This window comes from Microcebus murinus, chromosome 16 (genome assembly GCF_040939455.1).
Source record: "Microcebus murinus isolate Inina chromosome 16, M.murinus_Inina_mat1.0, whole genome shotgun sequence".
NCBI lineage: Eukaryota > Metazoa > Chordata > Mammalia > Primates > Cheirogaleidae > Microcebus > Microcebus murinus.
Window position 1 is genome coordinate 43,002,578 of NC_134119.1, and position 18,685 is coordinate 43,021,262.

Below are 18,685 nucleotides of genomic sequence, written 5' to 3' on the forward strand. Positions count from 1 at the left end.
GGATTAGTGCAGTAGTCCAACTTGCCTTGGATTTCTAAATGCCACATTCAAGTTCAGAGTAAAAGCTTAAATCTATATGCACTCAGAAAAGATTTATTGAGCGTTACCGTGTGCTAAGTTCAGAGTCTAAGGGCAAAGGGAAGGTTCGGTCAGTACCAACAAAACCTATGTTTGTCCACGAGGCTTCCGGCTGCGGGAGCCAGTGGGAGGCATGTCTCCAGTTGGTAGGTCAGTAGCCATCAGGGGCTGAAACAGAAAAAGTAGTCATGACATGGAATGATTTAATGCAGCAGCATCTTTCCTTGTCATCTGGGTTCATATGGCAGTTTGAGCCAGTTTCTAAAGGGTGTGAAGTCACAAATCCACACCTTTAACAATTTCTAAACTAAAAAGTCACCTGCAGAATGTGTATATTTCCCGTGGTCTTGAACTTTCTTCTTGGGAACAGACCTTTTGAAACAACTGGCCCTCCCCAAACCCTGCTATAAGGGATTTGCCTTTTACTTGTTTCTTGTAAGTACTCTTTAAAATAACTGAAATTCTTTGTCTTCACTTTTGACTAGGGTTTTGTTTTTTTTTTTTTTTTCTCAAAATAGTGCTGTGAAAACTAAGAAATTTAGCAGTTGTAAAACACCTCAGAGAAGAGAATAAACCCAGTTCCACTTAGTAGCTGTGTGAGGTACTGAGTAACAGAGGGTTGGCTGTAACCTAGCAACTAATTTAGAGACCCAGAGCAATGCAATCACAGTTTAAAATGTCCTGAGGAACATTCAGTCATTAAGCCCAAGTATGTGGTTTCTGAAGCACTGTTATCTTCTGTTGAGTTCAGTCAATATCTATTACTGTCATTCGCAACAAGCGATAAGGTATAACATGTCTGTTCTATTTGAAAAATAAATTGCTACGATGAAGTTCCTAACGTCCAGAAATGTCTCTAATTGTTGTTTTTCTGATCCCCCTCCACTCCCCCCACCGCCAGGGTTTAGAAATAGTGACAGGTAACGCGAGAAATGGGACCTACTTCCGAATTCACATTAACAAGTATAACCTGGTGGAAACGATCACGTGCCTCTCCAAGGAGCCTTTTCCTGCCTCCAACTACATCCGCTTGTTTGGGCAGCACGAGCAGCTCCTCAACAACCTGTGTGCTCGCTATAATGACAATCTGATCCCAGATCTCTACAGGTAAGCTGGACACTGCATTCGACTGTGGGGAAATATAAATATCTATAATGTCCCATGAATGAGGGGTGTGTGTTATGATGCACCAGAAAGAAAATCAGAAATCCCTGGGAGAAGCAGGAGTGGCAGAGATTTCATTCTAATACATAATAATAATAATAATAATAAACTGGGGCCGGGCGCTGTGGCTCACGCCTGTAATCCTAGCTCTTGGGAGGCCGAGGCGGGCGGATTGCTCAAGGTCAGGAGTTCAAAACCAGCCTGAGCAAGAGCGAGACCCCGTCTCTACTATAAATAGAAAGAAATTAATTGGCCAACTGATATATATATAAAAAAAATTAGCCGGGCATGGTGGCGCATGCCTGTAGTCCCAGCTACCCGGGAGGCTGAGGCAGAAGGATCACTCGAGCCCAGGAGTTTGAGGTTGCTGTGAGCTAGGACGCCACGGCACTCACTCTAGCCTGGGCAACAAAGCGAGACTCTGTCTCAAAAAAAAAAAAAAATAATAAACTGGAGAGTAAAGGGTCATTGGAGGAAGTGCATGGATTCCAGATGTGTGCACACCTGGCTATCGTGACCTGGACCCCAGTTGTGCAACCAGGCCCACCACGATGGGCTCAGATGAGATGATATTCAAGTCCCTTTCCCCATGGGGCTGCTAAGAGGAGTGGTCAGAAACTTAAGAGGTAGATTTGGGAGCAGGCTGTAGAAGAATCTGGTCCTGATGGGAACTCCACAGCCATAGGAAAAGATGTTTGTGATTTCAGCCTTCTTCCTTATGGTATATGCTCAAGCAGACTGGTGCCACCATTTTGTCCAGGTCATCAGTAAGGGAATTCCTATACTGACAGGTCAGTGAGGCTAGTGATCCAAATCTTTGTACTTTCAAGGTCTGTAACACTCTTCATCCTGTACCATTAGGAAGGCACAGAATTTTAGAATGATAAGCTACTTCCAGATGCAGCCTGCTAGGCCGGGCGCGGTGGCTCATGCCTATAATCCTAGCACTCTGGGAGGCCAAGGCGGGTGGATCACTCAAGGTCAAGAGTTCGAAACCAGCCTGAGCAAGAGCAAGACCCTGTCTCTACTAAAAATAGAAAGAAATTAATTGGCCAACTAAAAATATATAGAAAAAATTAGCCTGCATGGTGGTGCATGCCTATAGCCCCAGCTACTCGGGAGGCTGAGGCAGAAGGATTGCTTGAGCCCAGGAGTTTGAGGTTGCTGTGAGCTAGGCGGATGCCACGGCACTCTAGCCCAGGCAACAGAGTGAGACTCTGTCACAGAAAAGGGCTTGCTGCTTAAGCAAGGTTGGGAGAATTTCCCTCTATCCACAAAACAAGATGATGACAGAGCCAGATAGTACCAGATAACAGAAGTAGAATGTAAATCATAGAATTTTAGTGTTCTCGGTGCCCATAGGGATGACTGCTGGGATCAGACTCAATCTTCTCCCTCTCAAAAATTTTTTAATTGTAGAATACATTATACAAACAAAAAAGTATGTGAAACATGTATGTACACTTAGGATAAAATTATACTGGAAATCTATGTGTCTACCACCTACAATAAGAAGTAATTTCTTACCTCAGGAATTATTGGAATTACTGGAAGCCCCTCTCTGATCACACCCACCTCTGTCTCAGGAGGTGGCCACCATCCTGAATTTCAGTTAGACGTTCTGTTTCCTGTAAAGCAAAGATCAGCAAACTTTTTCTATAAAGGGCAGACATGACCACTGTTGCAAATACTTAACTCTGCTCTCGTAGAGTTAATTAAAGCAGCCATAGACAATACATAAACTAATGAACACAGTTGTATGGCAACAAAGCTTCATTTACCAAAACAGGCGTCTTTCAGAAGGGCCTTGGGCTTCTTAATCTGAGAGCCAAAACAGGAACCTGGCTAGATTTGGTCTGAGAGTAGTAGTTTCCCAAACTTTGTTTTAAAGATGTGCACATATACGTGTGTGATTTCCTAAATAATATGTTAATTTATTTTGCCTACTTTTGAATCAAATCTGTGGCTTACCAAAGAAAGTCACCATTCTGTATAGCACCATGTTTGTGAGAACCGTCCATGTTGATATATGTAGCTATAGTTCATTTGTTCTCCCTGCTGTATAGTAGTAGTCCATTACGTGACTGTGTCACAGTTCACGGATTTTCTTGTTGGTGGATGTTTAAATTGTTTCTGGTTTGGCGCCATTACAAACAATATTGTGAATGTTGTGAACATACCTCCCGTGCAGGATTTCTCTACAATACCCTACCCCTAAAACTGCTGGGTCACAGGATATGCACGCCTTCCACTGTAGTAGCTGATGCCCAGTTGTTTTCCAAAGTACAGTCATGTGCTACCTAATGAAGTTTTGGTCAGCGATGGACCATATATGTAACGGTGGTACCATAAGACTGTAATGGAGCTGAAAAATTCCCGTTGCCTAGGAATACATTCCTATTGCCTAGCACAATGCATTACTCGTGTGTCTGTGGTGATACTGGTGTAAACAAATCTATTGTGCTACCAGTGGCATGAGAAAGAACATAGCACATACAATTCAGGTATAGTACATAATACTTGCTAATGAAAATAAGTGACTAAGTAGTTAATGTATTTACTATACTATGCTTTTATTAGTGTCATTATTCTAGAGTGTATTCCTCCTATGCTTTTATTAGTGTCATTATTCTAGAGTGTATTCCTCCTACTTATTTTTTTTTAAAGTTAACTGTAAAACAGCCTCAGGCAGATTCTTCAGAGAAGAAAGTATTCCAGAAGAAGGCATTGTTATCATAGGAGATGAGAGCTCCATGCATGTTACTGAATCTGCAGTCTTTCCAGTGGAACAAGATGAGGAGGGGAAAGCAGTGATATTGATGATCCTGACCTCAGGTGTAGGCCTAGGCCAGGGATGGGGAACCTGCAGTCTTAAGGCCACAAGTGGCCTTCTTAAGTGTGTGCTTTTTGACTGAACCCAAATTTTACAGAGCAAATCCTTTTATTAATACATTTTTTGTTTATCTTTTATCTTTTTATTTTATTTTTAAAATGAATGCATTTAAAATACCAAAGAATGAAATAAGTCTCAGCAAAATAATCCTCCCAGATTGACCAGCATAATTAGAACATTAGTAAACCATAAGGGCTAAATTGACAGCTGGTACACTCATGATTTAGTTGTCATTTCCGCCACCTGACTGGCGCCACTACTGCACGGGGCTGGTTGATGAGAGTTTTTGGGGGTGGAGTATGCCAGTCTGTTATCAGCTTTTGACCACGACGCACTGTGTATCTATTTGAAGTGGAATTTATGAATAATTGCACAGCTCGAGAGTATTTTTTTAGTTCTGTCTGCTTAACAGCACATCATGTCAAAGAAGACCAAGAGAATGCTAAGGGAAGGAAATAGATTTTTTTAGTGAGGATTGGGAATTACAATATTATCTTGTTTCTGCTAAAGATAAGATGATTTGCTTGCTTTATGATCCTGCAGTACCAACATTAAAGAAATTGAATGCTCATCAGCATTATAACACTCATAAGGACCGCAAATATTTTAAATTGGAGGGAGAGGCACCAAAGGTTGTATCTGCAGAAATTAAAAGATGAAAAGCTAAAGCAAAGACAGTTCTTTTTGGCTGCAATAAGACCTGGAAATAATGCCACTGAAACAACTTATAAAGTAGCTTATATACTCAGGAAAAAAGGGAAGCCATTCAGTGATGTAGAAATTGTGAAAGAATGCGTCATCAAAGTTGTAGGATACTTAGACCCTGATAACGTTTCAAAGAAAGGTTCGCCTCTTTCAAAGAGAACCATAACTGATTGGCAGCATGAAATAGCCTTCTGCTTAACAGAACAAACTCATGCGATACTTCAGAAGGAAAATATATATTATTCATTTGCTTTGGATGAATCAACTGATACTACTGACTTGATGCAGGCTTCATACTTCATTCAGATCATAACAAAAGATTTTCTTTGCCACAAAGAGTTACTTACTTTGGGCACTCTTATGAACAGAACACAGGGAATAGATATCTTCAACAACTTTAAAGATGAATGCTGTGAAGTTCAACTGAATTTGGTAAACTTAGTGAGTGTACGTCCAGATGGTGCACCTTCCATGACAGGAAAACATGAAAGGTTTATCGCACAGATTAAAAAAGTATTAACAGATCCGGATGCTCTCATTTCTTTTCATTGTATGTTGCTTCAGCAAAATCTCTGTGCTACTATTTTAAGTGACACTTTGCAACAAGTTATAAGTATTGTTAACAACATAGCATTCTCTGTTTTGTAACATGCTAAAGTTGAACAATGAGGCAAATATGGATTTGCCCTATCATTCGAAAGTGTGTTAGGCCGGGCACGGTGGTTCATGCCTGTAATCCTAGCACTCTGGGAGGCCGAGACAGGCGGATCGTTTGAGCTCGGGAGTTCGAGACCATCCTGAGCAAGAGCGAGACCTCGTCTCTACTAAAAAAATAGAAAGAAATTAGCTGGACAACTAAGAATGTATAGAAAATGAAAGGCTCACTGACTTTGAGAATCATGACATCACACTCAAATTAGGATTTCAGCCTCACCTAGTTGATATCACAAAGGCACCTAAATAACTACGGATGGAATTGATTGAGCTCTCAGTAGATGACATTTTAAAGTCATTGTTTGATGCTAAGCAAGAGTCAATTGAAATATGGAAAAATGAATAGAATACCCACACCTTCAGCAACACGCCCAAAAAATGCTTTCTTGCTTTTCAACCACTTATTGCTGTGAATCTACATTCTCCTACCTAACCCAAATCAAGATGCCCTAAAGTCACAAATGACTGATACCCATCTAGAGGATCAACTGAAACTGGGTACCTCCCTGCTGCAACCACAAATATTCAAATGCTTTCCAACAAAAAGCAGACTGAATGAAGTCATTAAAAGGTTAGTTATCATTAAAATTAACAGTTTTCATTTTTGAAATTATTAAGTACATAGTAGTTAGATTTTTACAAAATAATTTATATGTTAAGTATATTTAATTGAAGCTTCTTGAAATGCAGCCTTATTTGATTGCAGATTAATTAATGTTGCCTTCCAACATGAAAAGTTTCCCCACCCCTGGTCTAGGCTAATGTGTGTTTGTCTCTTAGTTTTTAACAAAAGAACCTAAAAAGTAAAACAATAATAATAGAAGTTTTAAAAAGTATAACATCTTTATAGAATCAGGATATAGAGAAAGAAAATATTTTTGTACAGCTGTACAATGTGCTTGTGTTTTAAGCTAAGTATTCTCATAAAAGAGTCAAAAAGTTTTAGAATATTAAAAAGTGAAGTAAAAAATTACTGTAAGCTACAGTTATTATTACTGAAGAAAGAAAAGCATTTTTTCATACATTTAGTACAGGCTTAGTGTATACATAGTATTTATAAAGTCTACAGTAGTGTACAGTAATGTCTCAGGCCTTCACATTCACTCACCACTCACCTTCTGACTTACCGGGGCAATTTCTAGTTCCACAAGCTCCATTCATGGTAAGTGCCCTACATCGGTATCTCTCTTTTTACCTTTTTTTTTTTTTTTTTTTTTTTTTTTGAGACAGAGTCTCGCTTTGTTGTCCAGGCTAGAGTGAGTGCCGTGGCGTCAGCCTAGCTCACAGCAACCTCAAACTCCTGGGCTTGAGTGAGCCTTCTGCCTCAGCCTCCCGAGTAGCTGGGACTACAGGCATGCGCCACCATGCCCGGCTAATTTTTTTTTTTATATATATATCAGTTGGCCAATTAATTTCTTTCTATTTATAGTAGAGACAGGGTCTCGCTCTTGCTCAGGCTGGTTTTGAACTCCTGACCTTGAGCAATCCGCCCGCCTCGGCCTCCCAAGAGCTAGGATTACAGGCGTGAGCCACAGCGCCCGGCTGTCTTTTTACCTTTAATACCATATTTTTACGGTACCTTTTCTACGTTTAGATTTTCAAATACTTACCATTGTGTTACAGTTGCTTCAGACGGTATTCAATACAGTCACATACTATCAAGGTTGGTAGCTTAGGAACAATAGGCCATATATACCATATGCCTAGATGTGTAGTAGGCTACATTGTCTAGGTTGGAGTAAGGGACTCTATGATGTTCCCATGATGAAACTGTCCCATGATGCATTTCTCAGAACGTATCTCCATCATTAAGTCACACGTGACTGTAGTTGTATCTATTTAAGCCATCCCCGAGCAGAGCATGAGAGTTCCTCTGGCTTCCCAGCCCTGTCAAATCTTGCTACTGTTCGACTTTAAAATTTGGCCAGTCTTGTGGTATGCAAAAATATCTTCCTATGGCTTTGATTTTCCCTTCTCTGATTAATAATGAAGTTAATTAAGTACCTTTTCATTTGTTCCTAGGTCATTTGTGGTTGTTTCTGTGAAATGCCTATTTATGACATTTATCCATTTTTCTTTTGGGTTGTCTTCTTCTTATTAATTCACAGGAGTTATTTATTTACAAACTCAGCATACAAACTTGTGTTGGTTATATATTTTTGGTATATCTTCTCCCTCTTTGAGGCTTATCTTTTTACTTTCTTTATGGTGTCAACAATTATTCTTAGTTTAATTTAATCTGTCTACTTCAAGGTTGTCTTGGATATTTTTGGCCTTTTGCTCTTCCAATAATTTTATTATAATCAACTTGTCAAGCTCTGTGAAAAGGCCCACTGGATTTGATAGGAAATAAATTAAATCTTAGATCAATTAAGCAAGAATTAACATCTTGGATATTGACTCTAATATCATAACACAGTAGAGGTCTTGCTTTATATAGGTATTCTTTAATGTCTTTCAATAAGGTTTTATCATTTTCTTCTTAAGTAGCTTGCACAATTTTTGTTCGATATGATTCCAAGGTGCTTTATATTTTTATTGCTACTATAAATATGGTTTTCTTATTGATTGTTGCTGATATATAGAAATCCACTAACTTTTTCTATGGCTCTGTGTTCTGCAAATGTCCTAAACTATCTCATTGATTCAAATAATTTACTTACAGATTCTTTTAGATTTCCACATAGAAAAATTTTATCATCTACAAATATTGACAACTTTGTTTCTTCTTTTCCAACCTTTATAATTTTTATTTTTCTTGTCTTACTACAGTGGCTAAGCTTCATAGTAAAAAATATCATGGGAATCATGAGGAATGGCACCCTTGCCTCTTTCTAATCTCAGAGGGAATGTGTTCAATATAAGTGTTTGATATTTGCTGTATATGTTTTTGTAGATGCCTTTTATCAGATTATGAAAGTTCCTTTTGATTACTGGCTTGCTGGGCATTTTTTTTTATTTTAGCGTATTATGGGGGTACAAGTGTTAAGGTTACTTATATTGCCCATGCCCCCCTCTCCCCTCGAGTAAGAGCTTCAAGTGTGTCCATCCTCTGAATGTTGCACATCTTACTCGTTGTGGTTGTATATACCCATCCCCTCCTCCCCCCTCCCATCCTCCCGACACCTGATAAATGTTACTCCTATATGTCCACTTAGGTGTTGATCCGTTAATACCAATTTGCTGGTGAGTACATGTGGTGCTGGTTTTTCCATTCTTGAGATACTTCACTTAGTAGAATGGGTTCCAGCTGTATCCAGGAATATACAAGAGGTGCTATATCGCCATTGTTTCTTAAAGCTGAGTAGTATTCCATGGTATACATATACCGAATTTTCTTAATCCACTCATGAACTGATGGGCACTTGGGTTGTTTCCATAGCTTTGCAATTGTGAATTGTGCTGCTATAAACATTCAAGTGCAGGTGTCTTTTTCATAAAGTGACTTTTGATCTTTTGGGTAGATGCCCCGTAGTGGAATTGCTGGATCAAATGGTAGATCTACTGATATTGCTTTGAGGTATCTCCATATTGCTTTCCACAGAGATTGAACTAGTTTGCAGTCCCACCTTGCTGGGCATTTTTATCATGAATGGATTTTTACTTTTCCCCCAGAAACAGTACTTAATTCCTAAAATCTTTTATGTATAAGAATATCTTCCTAATGCTTTCAAATATAAGCTACATTTTAATAATCAAATTCTTCAATCATGGGCTTTCCTTCCTCAAATCTTTGTATACTTGACTCCAATATTTATCTTAAATAAAGAAAAATAAGGCCGGTACATTGGCTCGCACGTGTAATCCTAGCACTCTGGGAGGCTGAGGTGGGAGAATTGCTAGAACTCTGGAGTTCGAGATCAGCCTGAGCAAGAGCAAGACCCTGTCTCCACAAAAAATAGAAAAATTAGCCAGCATCATGGCACGTACCTATACTCCCAGCTACTTGGGAGCCTGAGGCAGGAGGATCACTTGTGCCCAGGAGTTTAAGGCTGCAGGGAGCTATGGTGATACCACTGCACTCTAGCCCAGGAAACAAAGCAAGACCCTGTCACAAAGAAAATAATACTTTTAACAAAGAAAAATACAAATATTTAGAAAATGAATTCATTCGCTCCTTAGCTTGTTCATAGGATTTTATTGTTGCTGTCAACCTTGCCCAAAATATTTCAGCTGGAGGGAAATCAGTTGTTTGCTAAAGAAAAATTTTGCTTAGTGATGAATGATATGCTAAAAACCTTCTATGAAAAACAAAAATGTTTTCACATTTGACCAAATTCAAAGCCCTGCCTGGTCTGTTTCTCCTTTGAAACAGACAGACTTGGTGAGTTGAGACTAGTGGGGGACAACTGTTAACTGATGATAGTGATCATTTTAAAGTTAATTTGATTTGTTAAGAGTGAATATTTGGGATGGCAAGATAAGAATGGACGACACTGGATATTAGGAGCTGCCGACTGACATCTGTCAGAAAAGAATCGGGGCAGGAAGATGGTCCCTTCAGTTTCCTTTTTAAGTGAGGTCCTGAGAGTACCGCCCTGCCTTGTCAGTCACTCCCACATGTGTGTCAGTGTGCACACGCAGCTGCGGCCACATTCTTCTCAAGTGCCACAAAACACTGCCAGGTCCCAGTGCTAACTCTTGGCCCAGCAGTGCCGCCCTGTCTGTTGTCAGACTGGCTGGCAGGGCTCTTTCCAAGCAGGGTGAATGGCTTAGCTGATTTTGGCCACGATATGATTACCGATTGTTTTCCTGACCTTGGCAGCACCGGCCAGATCTCTTGTTCAAACCCGGGCACGTTTCCTTTGTGCACGTCCATCCTCCATGGCTGAGGCCGTGCTGGATGCAGGGAGGGCTGAGCGTCAACCAGCTGCTCCGTTGTTCCACAAGTCAAGCCTGACTCCAGGATCAGTTCCTCTGCACATTCAGAGAAGCCTTCTCGAACCTTCCTCTCCACGTCCCCGGATGTAGTCTCACTCCATCAGGGGCCAGAACGGTGCAGGCTAGGGCCGTGCTGACAGGCCTGGTGGCACCCACGAACGTCAGGTGGTGCTGTGGCAGTCAAGGCCTCCCAAGCAGACCCTGGCTGCCTGTGCCTGGCTCGCTTGGAGCCATATGGGGACATGAGGTGGCGGTCGAGCAGCCAGACACAGTGACACGCAGGCGGACAGCTGTCGCAGAGCCACAGTGCAGCTAAGGGTCTGCAGCCCGGGCTGGCTTGGATCCTGCCTATATTTTGTTCTTTGTTTTTAACCTCAGAGCACCAGTACAAACTGCAGGCGCTGAAGAGGGAGAGAACTAATTCGCCGCTGGTGATTCTGTGTGTATGAGAGAGAGAGAGAGAGAGAGAGAGAGAGAGAGAGAGAGAGAGAGAGAGAGAGAGAGAGAGAGAGGGAGAAAAAGACAAATTGATCAATTGATTGATTTACCACTTTGGAAAAAGAATACAGCCAATTTTATATCATTTGTTTCCTTCTGAACCAACCAGCATTTAAATTCACACCAATACGTAGTTACATTTTCCTTTTCCCAACCTCCCCTTAAGAGCATCTGTGTCCCCATGCACACTCACACACATGCACACACTGCAGTCCCCCTGCCCGCTAAGGCCTCCCGCCCTGCTGACACCGCTCCTCCCTTCAGGACGCTGGCGGTGGCGGAAGGGACTTGGCTGAGGGTGCTGGAGACGTCAGGCAACGGCAGCTGCGGGTGGAGAGGAGAAGGGAGGCTGAGGCATCCTCCTGAGGTGCTGCCTGCCAGGGACTATAACGAGGCCTGGCCTGGGTCTTCTCTGCTTTCGTAACTCCAGCTCATCTTCTTTTGCTTCCACTTACCAATGACTCTGCAAAAGAAAAGTCTTACACACTGAATCTCCCCCCTCCCTTTGCCTTAATTAATAGTCTGTACATCATTTATTCTCACGGCGTGAATAGGTCTTGCCCTAGCTTCTTTGTACAAGCCCATCAGGTACTCAGAAACCTTGATTAAATCACCTCTTTTCACATCTTAACGTGTTCGGCTCTCAAAGACTGCCCTGAGACACCCGCATCCTCCTCCACACTTTCCCGAACACTCCAGTGGCCTATTCTTAGTGGGTAAGTGCTGCCGCGCACAATAATCTAAATGGGAGCTGAGCAGGCCCTTTAAAAGGCTGCCGTTACCTTTTACAGCGGTGAGACTGAAGCTCCAGCAGTTGTTCCCTTAGGAAAGCCACCTTGTGCTCTCTCTGACATTTGGAGCTGCAAAGCAGGATGCCGCAAACCCAGATAGTCCCCTCATTCATTTATTCAACTCCAGTTGAAATCATTTCATCATGACTTGAAAACGTTTTTCCATTCCCCTGTGGTCAGCAGTCTTTTGCTGTGTCCAGGAGTAAACCACACACTAACTTCCAGCTGCCCATTTTCCCCAGATTTATCAAAATCTTCTTGAACCATGACTGCCCACTCCAACTTCTCAATTTTTTTGTCCATACCTAAAAGGTGTTAGATGATAGTTCTCCCAATATGCTCTTCCTTCACGAGCTTCCCTGCCGGCCATATGCCACGTCATCAACCTGCCTTTCAGTAGACTCTTTAAAGTGTTCTTCTTTGTCTGTTTTACTTCGGATAATACCTGTTCTGTTTGATAGCCTTGTAAAGAATCCTTTCCCAAATGATTTGCTAAAATCAAAGTGCATTCTCTTCGTTTTGCTGCCCAGTCATTTAATTATAATCTATCTCTGCACCTCATAGAAGGCAATTTAGGTCGGGTTTGCTCACATACTTGGTTTGGGGGTTCTGCACTGATGGTTCTCTGGCCTTACCCAGCAGTGTTTCTCCAACTGTTATCATAGGCTATGAGGCTGAACCTAAATTTTTTTTTTTTTTTTTTTTTTTTGAGACAGAGTCTCGCTTTGTTGCCCAGGCTAGAGTGAGTGCCGTGGCGTCAGCCTCGCTCACAGCAACCTCAAACTCCTGGGCTCAAGCGATCCTCCTGCCTCAGCCTCCCGGGTAGCTGGGACTACAGGCATGCGCCACCATGCCCGGCTAATTTTTTTTTTTTATATATGTATCAGTTGGCCAATTAATTTCTTTCTATTTATAGTAGAGACGGGGTCTCGCTCTTGCTCAGGCTGGTTTTGAACTCCTGACCTTGAGCAATCCGCCCGCCTCGGCCTCCCAAGAGCTAGGATTACAGGCGTGAGCCACAGCGCCCGGCCTTGAACCTAAATTTTTGAACCTCACTTCTTCCAGAGATGGTCATCCTTCAATCTGGAAATATAGACCAAGGTGGGGCCAAAGTCCGTTGGACACAACATGTGTCTATTTTTTATTGCTAATCTTGTTCTCATTAAAACTAGGGGTCTTGGAGTATATAAGGAACTCAACAACTCAACAGGACAAAAATCAAATTATCTCATTAAAAAGTGGTCAACAGGCATGAATAACCCTTTCTCAAAAGAAGACATGCAAATGGCCAACTGGTGTATGAAAAAGTGCTCGACATCACTCACTATCAGAGAAATGCAAATCAAAACCACAATCTTACCCCAGTCAAAATGGCCATTATTAAAAAGACAAAAATAGTGGATATTGGTGAGAGAAAAGGGAATTCTTATACACCGTTAGTGGGAATATAAACTAGTATAGCCACTATGGAAAACAGTATGGAGATTTCTCCAAAAACTAAAAATAGCATTACTATTCAATCCAGCACTCCCACTCCCGGGTATCTACCCAAAGGGAAAGAGATCAATATATCAAAGAAATACCTGCACTTGCATATTTATTGCAGTATTATTCACAATAGCAAAGATATGGAAGCAACCTAAATGCCCATCAAAGCATGAATGGATAAAGAAGATGTGGTGCATACACACAATGGAATACAATTTGCCCATAAAAAAGAATGAAACCCTGTCATTTGCAGCAACATGGATGGAACTATAGATTATTATCTTAAGTGAAATAAGCCAGGCACAAAGAGACAAATATTGCATGTTCTCATACCTGGGAGCTAAAAAATTTGATCACAGGGAGGTGGAGAGTGGAATGATAGATACCAGAGGATGGAAAAGCTGAGTGCAGGGAGAGGGAAGGAGGAAGAGAAGTGGGTTAAAGGCTACAGACATACAGTTAGACACAAGGAATAAATTCAGTGTTTGATAGCACAGTATGGTGACTGTACCTAACAAAGATGTATTGTAATCAACACCTAAGTGGACATATAGGAATAACATTTGTCAGGTGTTTGGCAGGTTGAGGGGGGAGGAGGGGATGGGTATATACATATATAATGAGTTTGATGTCAACCATCTGGGGGATGGACACACTTGAAGCTCTGACTCGAGGGAGGAGGGGGGCAAGGGAAATATACATAACCTTAACATTTGTGCCCCCATAATATGCTGAAATAAAATAAATAAATAAATAAATAAATAAATACCCAATTTTAAAACAAAGTATTATGGTTGGGACATCAACACCCTAAAAATACCTAAGGTCTTTCTAGTATATGTCACTTCCCCCCATCTTCCCACTGTGATATTTGTGTGGAATTAACCTTTCCTGGGATGAAAAATGAGTTTGTTTTGAAATGCCCTGAAATTATGGCCAGCACATGTCCTTTTAGATATTCACGACAAAAATTATAGTGTGGAAGAAAAACAAATGCACCATTCACATAGTCAGAAATCAATGTTAAAAGTGACAAACACATGGAATTCTGCATAAAGTATGAACGATTTTTTAAAATTTACCTTATTTGTCATGACAGTGTCACTTGGCATATCGTGTTAGGATTTATCAGAAAAGGCCTGGCTTGAGAATTTTTTTTTTATGGTTTTGAGGTACCACAAATATATAGATTCTTATTTCAAGTACCTCAATCTCACTAGTGTTAGTAAGAATCTTTGCCTGGAGAACAGTGACCACGAATGAATGAAAGAAAAATGAGTGTCCCATCTAATAGTCAAGATTTTGTTTTATGTTAAAGGCTATTTTTTTTTAGTGAGAAGGTAAAGAATGAGCAAGGATATTCAATTCCAGTTAACATCATCAATAGTGGGGCGCAGGGGAGTAGGAAGTTCAGGTTTCCTAACAGATAACTCTTCACTGGCGTTTCCTACCAGCCGTGTTCAACGAAGACTCCCATAGGGACATCACCCTTGCCAGGCGGGCATTATTACCTCCTAAAAAGAGGAACTTGGTGTTCTCCATACTATAAAAGAAAACTAATGCTTTCATTATTTGAAAGAAAATGTGTATATTTAAATCACATATTTATACCTGGGGAAGACAATTGCAGCCCAGGGGTGGCCCTGCATCCCGGAAGACAGAGCTGGAATGTGAACCATACACGGGACAAATCACATAAAGTGTGAGACACAATTCACACATGTCTGTTGGACCCTATCGGCAGCATAATTTTAAAAAATTCAAACTTTTAACCAAGCTTTATAAAAACAAAGAAATACCTTATAGTGAGACCACCAATGCCTCTTCTAAGTTACCCCCGTCTCCACAGCTGCCACCCTCACCCAATCTTTGTCATAGGTTCCTGTGCACGAGAATTTGGGTTGAAACCACTACAGTAGGGAAGAGCAAACACCACATCCGTTTCCTTAGAGTGGAAAGGACTCTAGACTAATTCAGACAGAGGGTTCAAATTCCTGTGTCGTTGCTTATTTGTGCTGTGAACTTGGAAGAGCCAATGAACCTCATGGAGCGTCAGTTTCTGCATCTATAAAATGAAGATATGATCTATGATAAGTCTTCCCACATCACAGGATAAAAGTAGTGATATGAAAGTATTTAAAGTGCAAGTCCCAAAGGTTTTTAAAAAGTACTATAAAGTATTAAACAAGTACAGAGCATTGTAATTATTTTAGCTCATGAGTTCATATTTGCTATAAGTCAACATAAGCCTTTACAGAGAGGCAAAAACATTTTCAGCCAATTTACAATATTCCTTTTGTCTCCCAAATTAATACAAATTTAAGAAAATATAGTGCTTCCTTTAATAATTTAAATGAGCAAATGTTTTAGAACTGCATCCAGTGTATGTGCCTGCTGTATCTTATTTTTAAAATTGTCTATATGGAGGGGCACGCATGATAGTTAGTTCGCTTGTCCCCAGAGTTGTGCTCCGAGAAAAAAATTTACTCAGGGAGAAGTCATTATCAAGAATTAAATAAGTGATAAATCTGGTGCTTCATTTAGAGTAATAATGTACTAAAACTAGAGTCGATAATGTCCCTCCCAGGGTATTTATAGCAAAGAAAGGATCAAATGTTTCTATAATGCTACACTTAGAGGTGATTGCCTTTCAAACCACCGGGTACCCAAAGCAACCAAATAGGTTCTGAATATCATTTATAAATTTGAAATTATGAACTGTTTGAGATATGAAGTATGTCTAGAATCTAATATCATACAGTTTTAAAAGTTGCTTTGGAAAATTGCTTCATTCATTTTCAGTAATTACAAATACTTTAGACCTACATTGTCTACTATGATTGTCAGCTGTTGCCACAAATGTCTATTTAATTTTAATTAAGATTAAACACAGTTAAAAATTCAGTCCCTCAGTCACGATAGCCACATCTCACATGGTCAGCAGCCACACGTGGCTCGTGGCTGCCATATGAACAGCGCAGAACAGAGCGTTTCCATGGTGGTGGGAAGTTGTGTCAGCCAGTGCTGCTGTGGGCCGGTTGCTTTCATGGCATCTGTAGTGGGTGGTGTTGGGCATAGCACCGATGTACAGTCATTCCCCACGATGCTCATCACCAGCCCCACTTGGCGCTGAGTCCACTGACATGCTGATATGGTAGCTAACACGTGGGTGCTCAGAGAAGGCCCAGTGGATAGGAGGAAGTGATTTCTCTCTGTACCTGTTTTTGTGGAGGTCAATCAGAAAGAAAAAAAAAATTCTGCCCAAATACAGCCATGGAGGAGGAGGATAGTGTGGGAGAAAGGGCAGGACAGGCGAGATGTCTGGGGCAGTTGGTCACTCTATAGGAGACCAAAGGGGCACTTGGCCTTCCCGGCTGAAATAAAGACTCCATCTCCCCCTGTCCTTTCATGGTATTTAGAGCTCAGCTGGCCAAACCCCAGGCAACCTGCCACTTCCTGGCCAGAGTTACCCAAGACAGTCTTGATTATTAACATCCTCTTTCATTGTCAGATCCCATGTCTTGATCTGGAGTTCAGGTATACTCAGAACCGATTTCGGTCACTCTGAGAATCTTTGTAATATCACTTTTCTTTTCAAACTTGTGCAGCAGGAATTAAGGTCCTTCCTTTATAGATTCTCTTTCTCCACATCATTACAAACTGATCTGGCAGCATGTGGTTGACAGTTATTATTTATGAGTTTAATAGCTGATGAGCCAATGGTTCTCTATAAGGCTACTAAAGTGCTTTAATACAAATACCTCTTTACCAAACTCCAAGAAACAACTGAGTTGTTCCATTATTGGAATTGTTAAAAATAAATACATTTCAGAAATCATGTTCTCAGTCTACTGAGCCATGAGAAGGAACAGGCCTGCCTGGCTAAATGTTTTATGGCCAACCAACAATCACGGACAGACACTTTGAAACCAACTGGGCAACAGGGAGGCCTCACCTGTGCAACGTTCTCATTCCTTTCCTCCCAGGCCTAGATCTTTTTAGGTTTCCTCCTGCGGGTTATTTTGTATCTATTTTTTTAATTTCAAAAAATTCCCATTACAAAAGCAATATGTGTTTACTATAGGAAATGTAGAAACCTATTTTAAAAGCCAAGTAGAATATAAAACCCAGACTTAATCCTGCTACCCAGATCGTATTTTAGGTGACTGAGCTATGAAATGAGAAGAGTTGAAGGGTAACTGCTAGCTGTTCTTAGAAATGAGACAGGCAACAAGCTCATGGACAGTACAACTTACCTCCCTTGGAATCTGGGAGAGGCCAGGAAGACCTGAATTGCAGCCCAGCACATTCCCCTCATAGATGAGAAAACCAGAGTGACAGGGCTTGCTGTGGGTCACAACTGAGACAGTGGGACCAACAGCACCAGACCAGGGCTCCTGACTCACTAATTCCCTTTATTCAGGACACATGGAAGTAAGTTTCCTATTATGCAATGACCATCCTTTAGGAAAAGCAGTTGTTGCGTTTGACTCATCATTATCTTTGTAAGAATCAACAAAAAACACAATTTATGCTTGGGACATGAGAATAATTTTGCTTCTCTGACAAAATACCTCAGGGGATGCCCAGGGTAATTCATGTGTGGAGAAAGAAAATATTAGAACTTCTATTTGTATTTGTTTCTTAAAAAAATAGAAAGGAAATCAAGCTTTATTAGTATTTGAAGCACACACACTGGCAATCTCTCCTTTCTAGAAGGGAATTTCATGTGTCCTGTGTGGCCCCAACATGTCCAGGGTAACGATGGAATGTCACAGCTTAAAGGGGTCAACCTTATGAGTTAACTTTGGAGCTTAGTACACTATTTGTGTATCTGCTTCTGGTTTTAACTAAACTGACCTCCACAAAAATGGACAAGAGCATTTAAAGGACTCCTCCAAAGAAAGTACAATTGAAAATCATACGCACGTAAAGCAGAAAATGGCAGGGCCACCCTGTCTCCTTTCCTCAGATAAGCTCTTCATCAGCCGCATGAAGAGTAAGTACAGTGGTTAATCTACCAGCAAGGGTTCCGTTGCAGACAACAGACTCCTCTCAGCTAGTCTAAACAGAAAGCAACGTACTGCCAGTTATGCGTGGTTTGTAAAATTTCTTGAGTGAGCTGAAGGAGCAGACTTCAGTCTGACTTCCAAGAAAAATTCAGAAAATGGCTGTGCAGACCTGGCCAGTCTCTGCTGTAGCCAGGAATTTGTGGAACTGGGAAATTGCCACAACAGTTGCCAACTCCTTGACCACATTTTGCCATTTTGCCACCGTCCACACCAACAAAATGGGCACCCTGAGCCCTGCCTCTTGCCCCCATGGGATTCTGCTACAGCTGATGCCAAATGCTACTGCAACCAGGCTTGCCAGCAAAAGCAAGAAATGCAGAGGAAGCAGAGTCTCCACCACATGGTGCTCATGTCCATCTTCCAAGTCCGGCATGGGGCTGACTCTTCAGAGGAAACGTGGT

General features: G+C 41.1%; 1 protein-coding gene across 1 annotated transcript in view; it reads left to right on the top strand.

The window, feature by feature from the left end:
* CFAP61 (cilia and flagella associated protein 61) overlaps positions 1-18,685 on the top strand; it is a 263,247-nt gene that overhangs the window by 208,071 nt on the left and 36,491 nt on the right. The window contains exon 25 of the mRNA XM_012757361.2: positions 980-1,185. Coding sequence (XP_012612815.2) covers positions 980-1,185 — 206 coding nt within the window. The remainder of the gene's footprint in view (positions 1-979; positions 1,186-18,685) is intronic.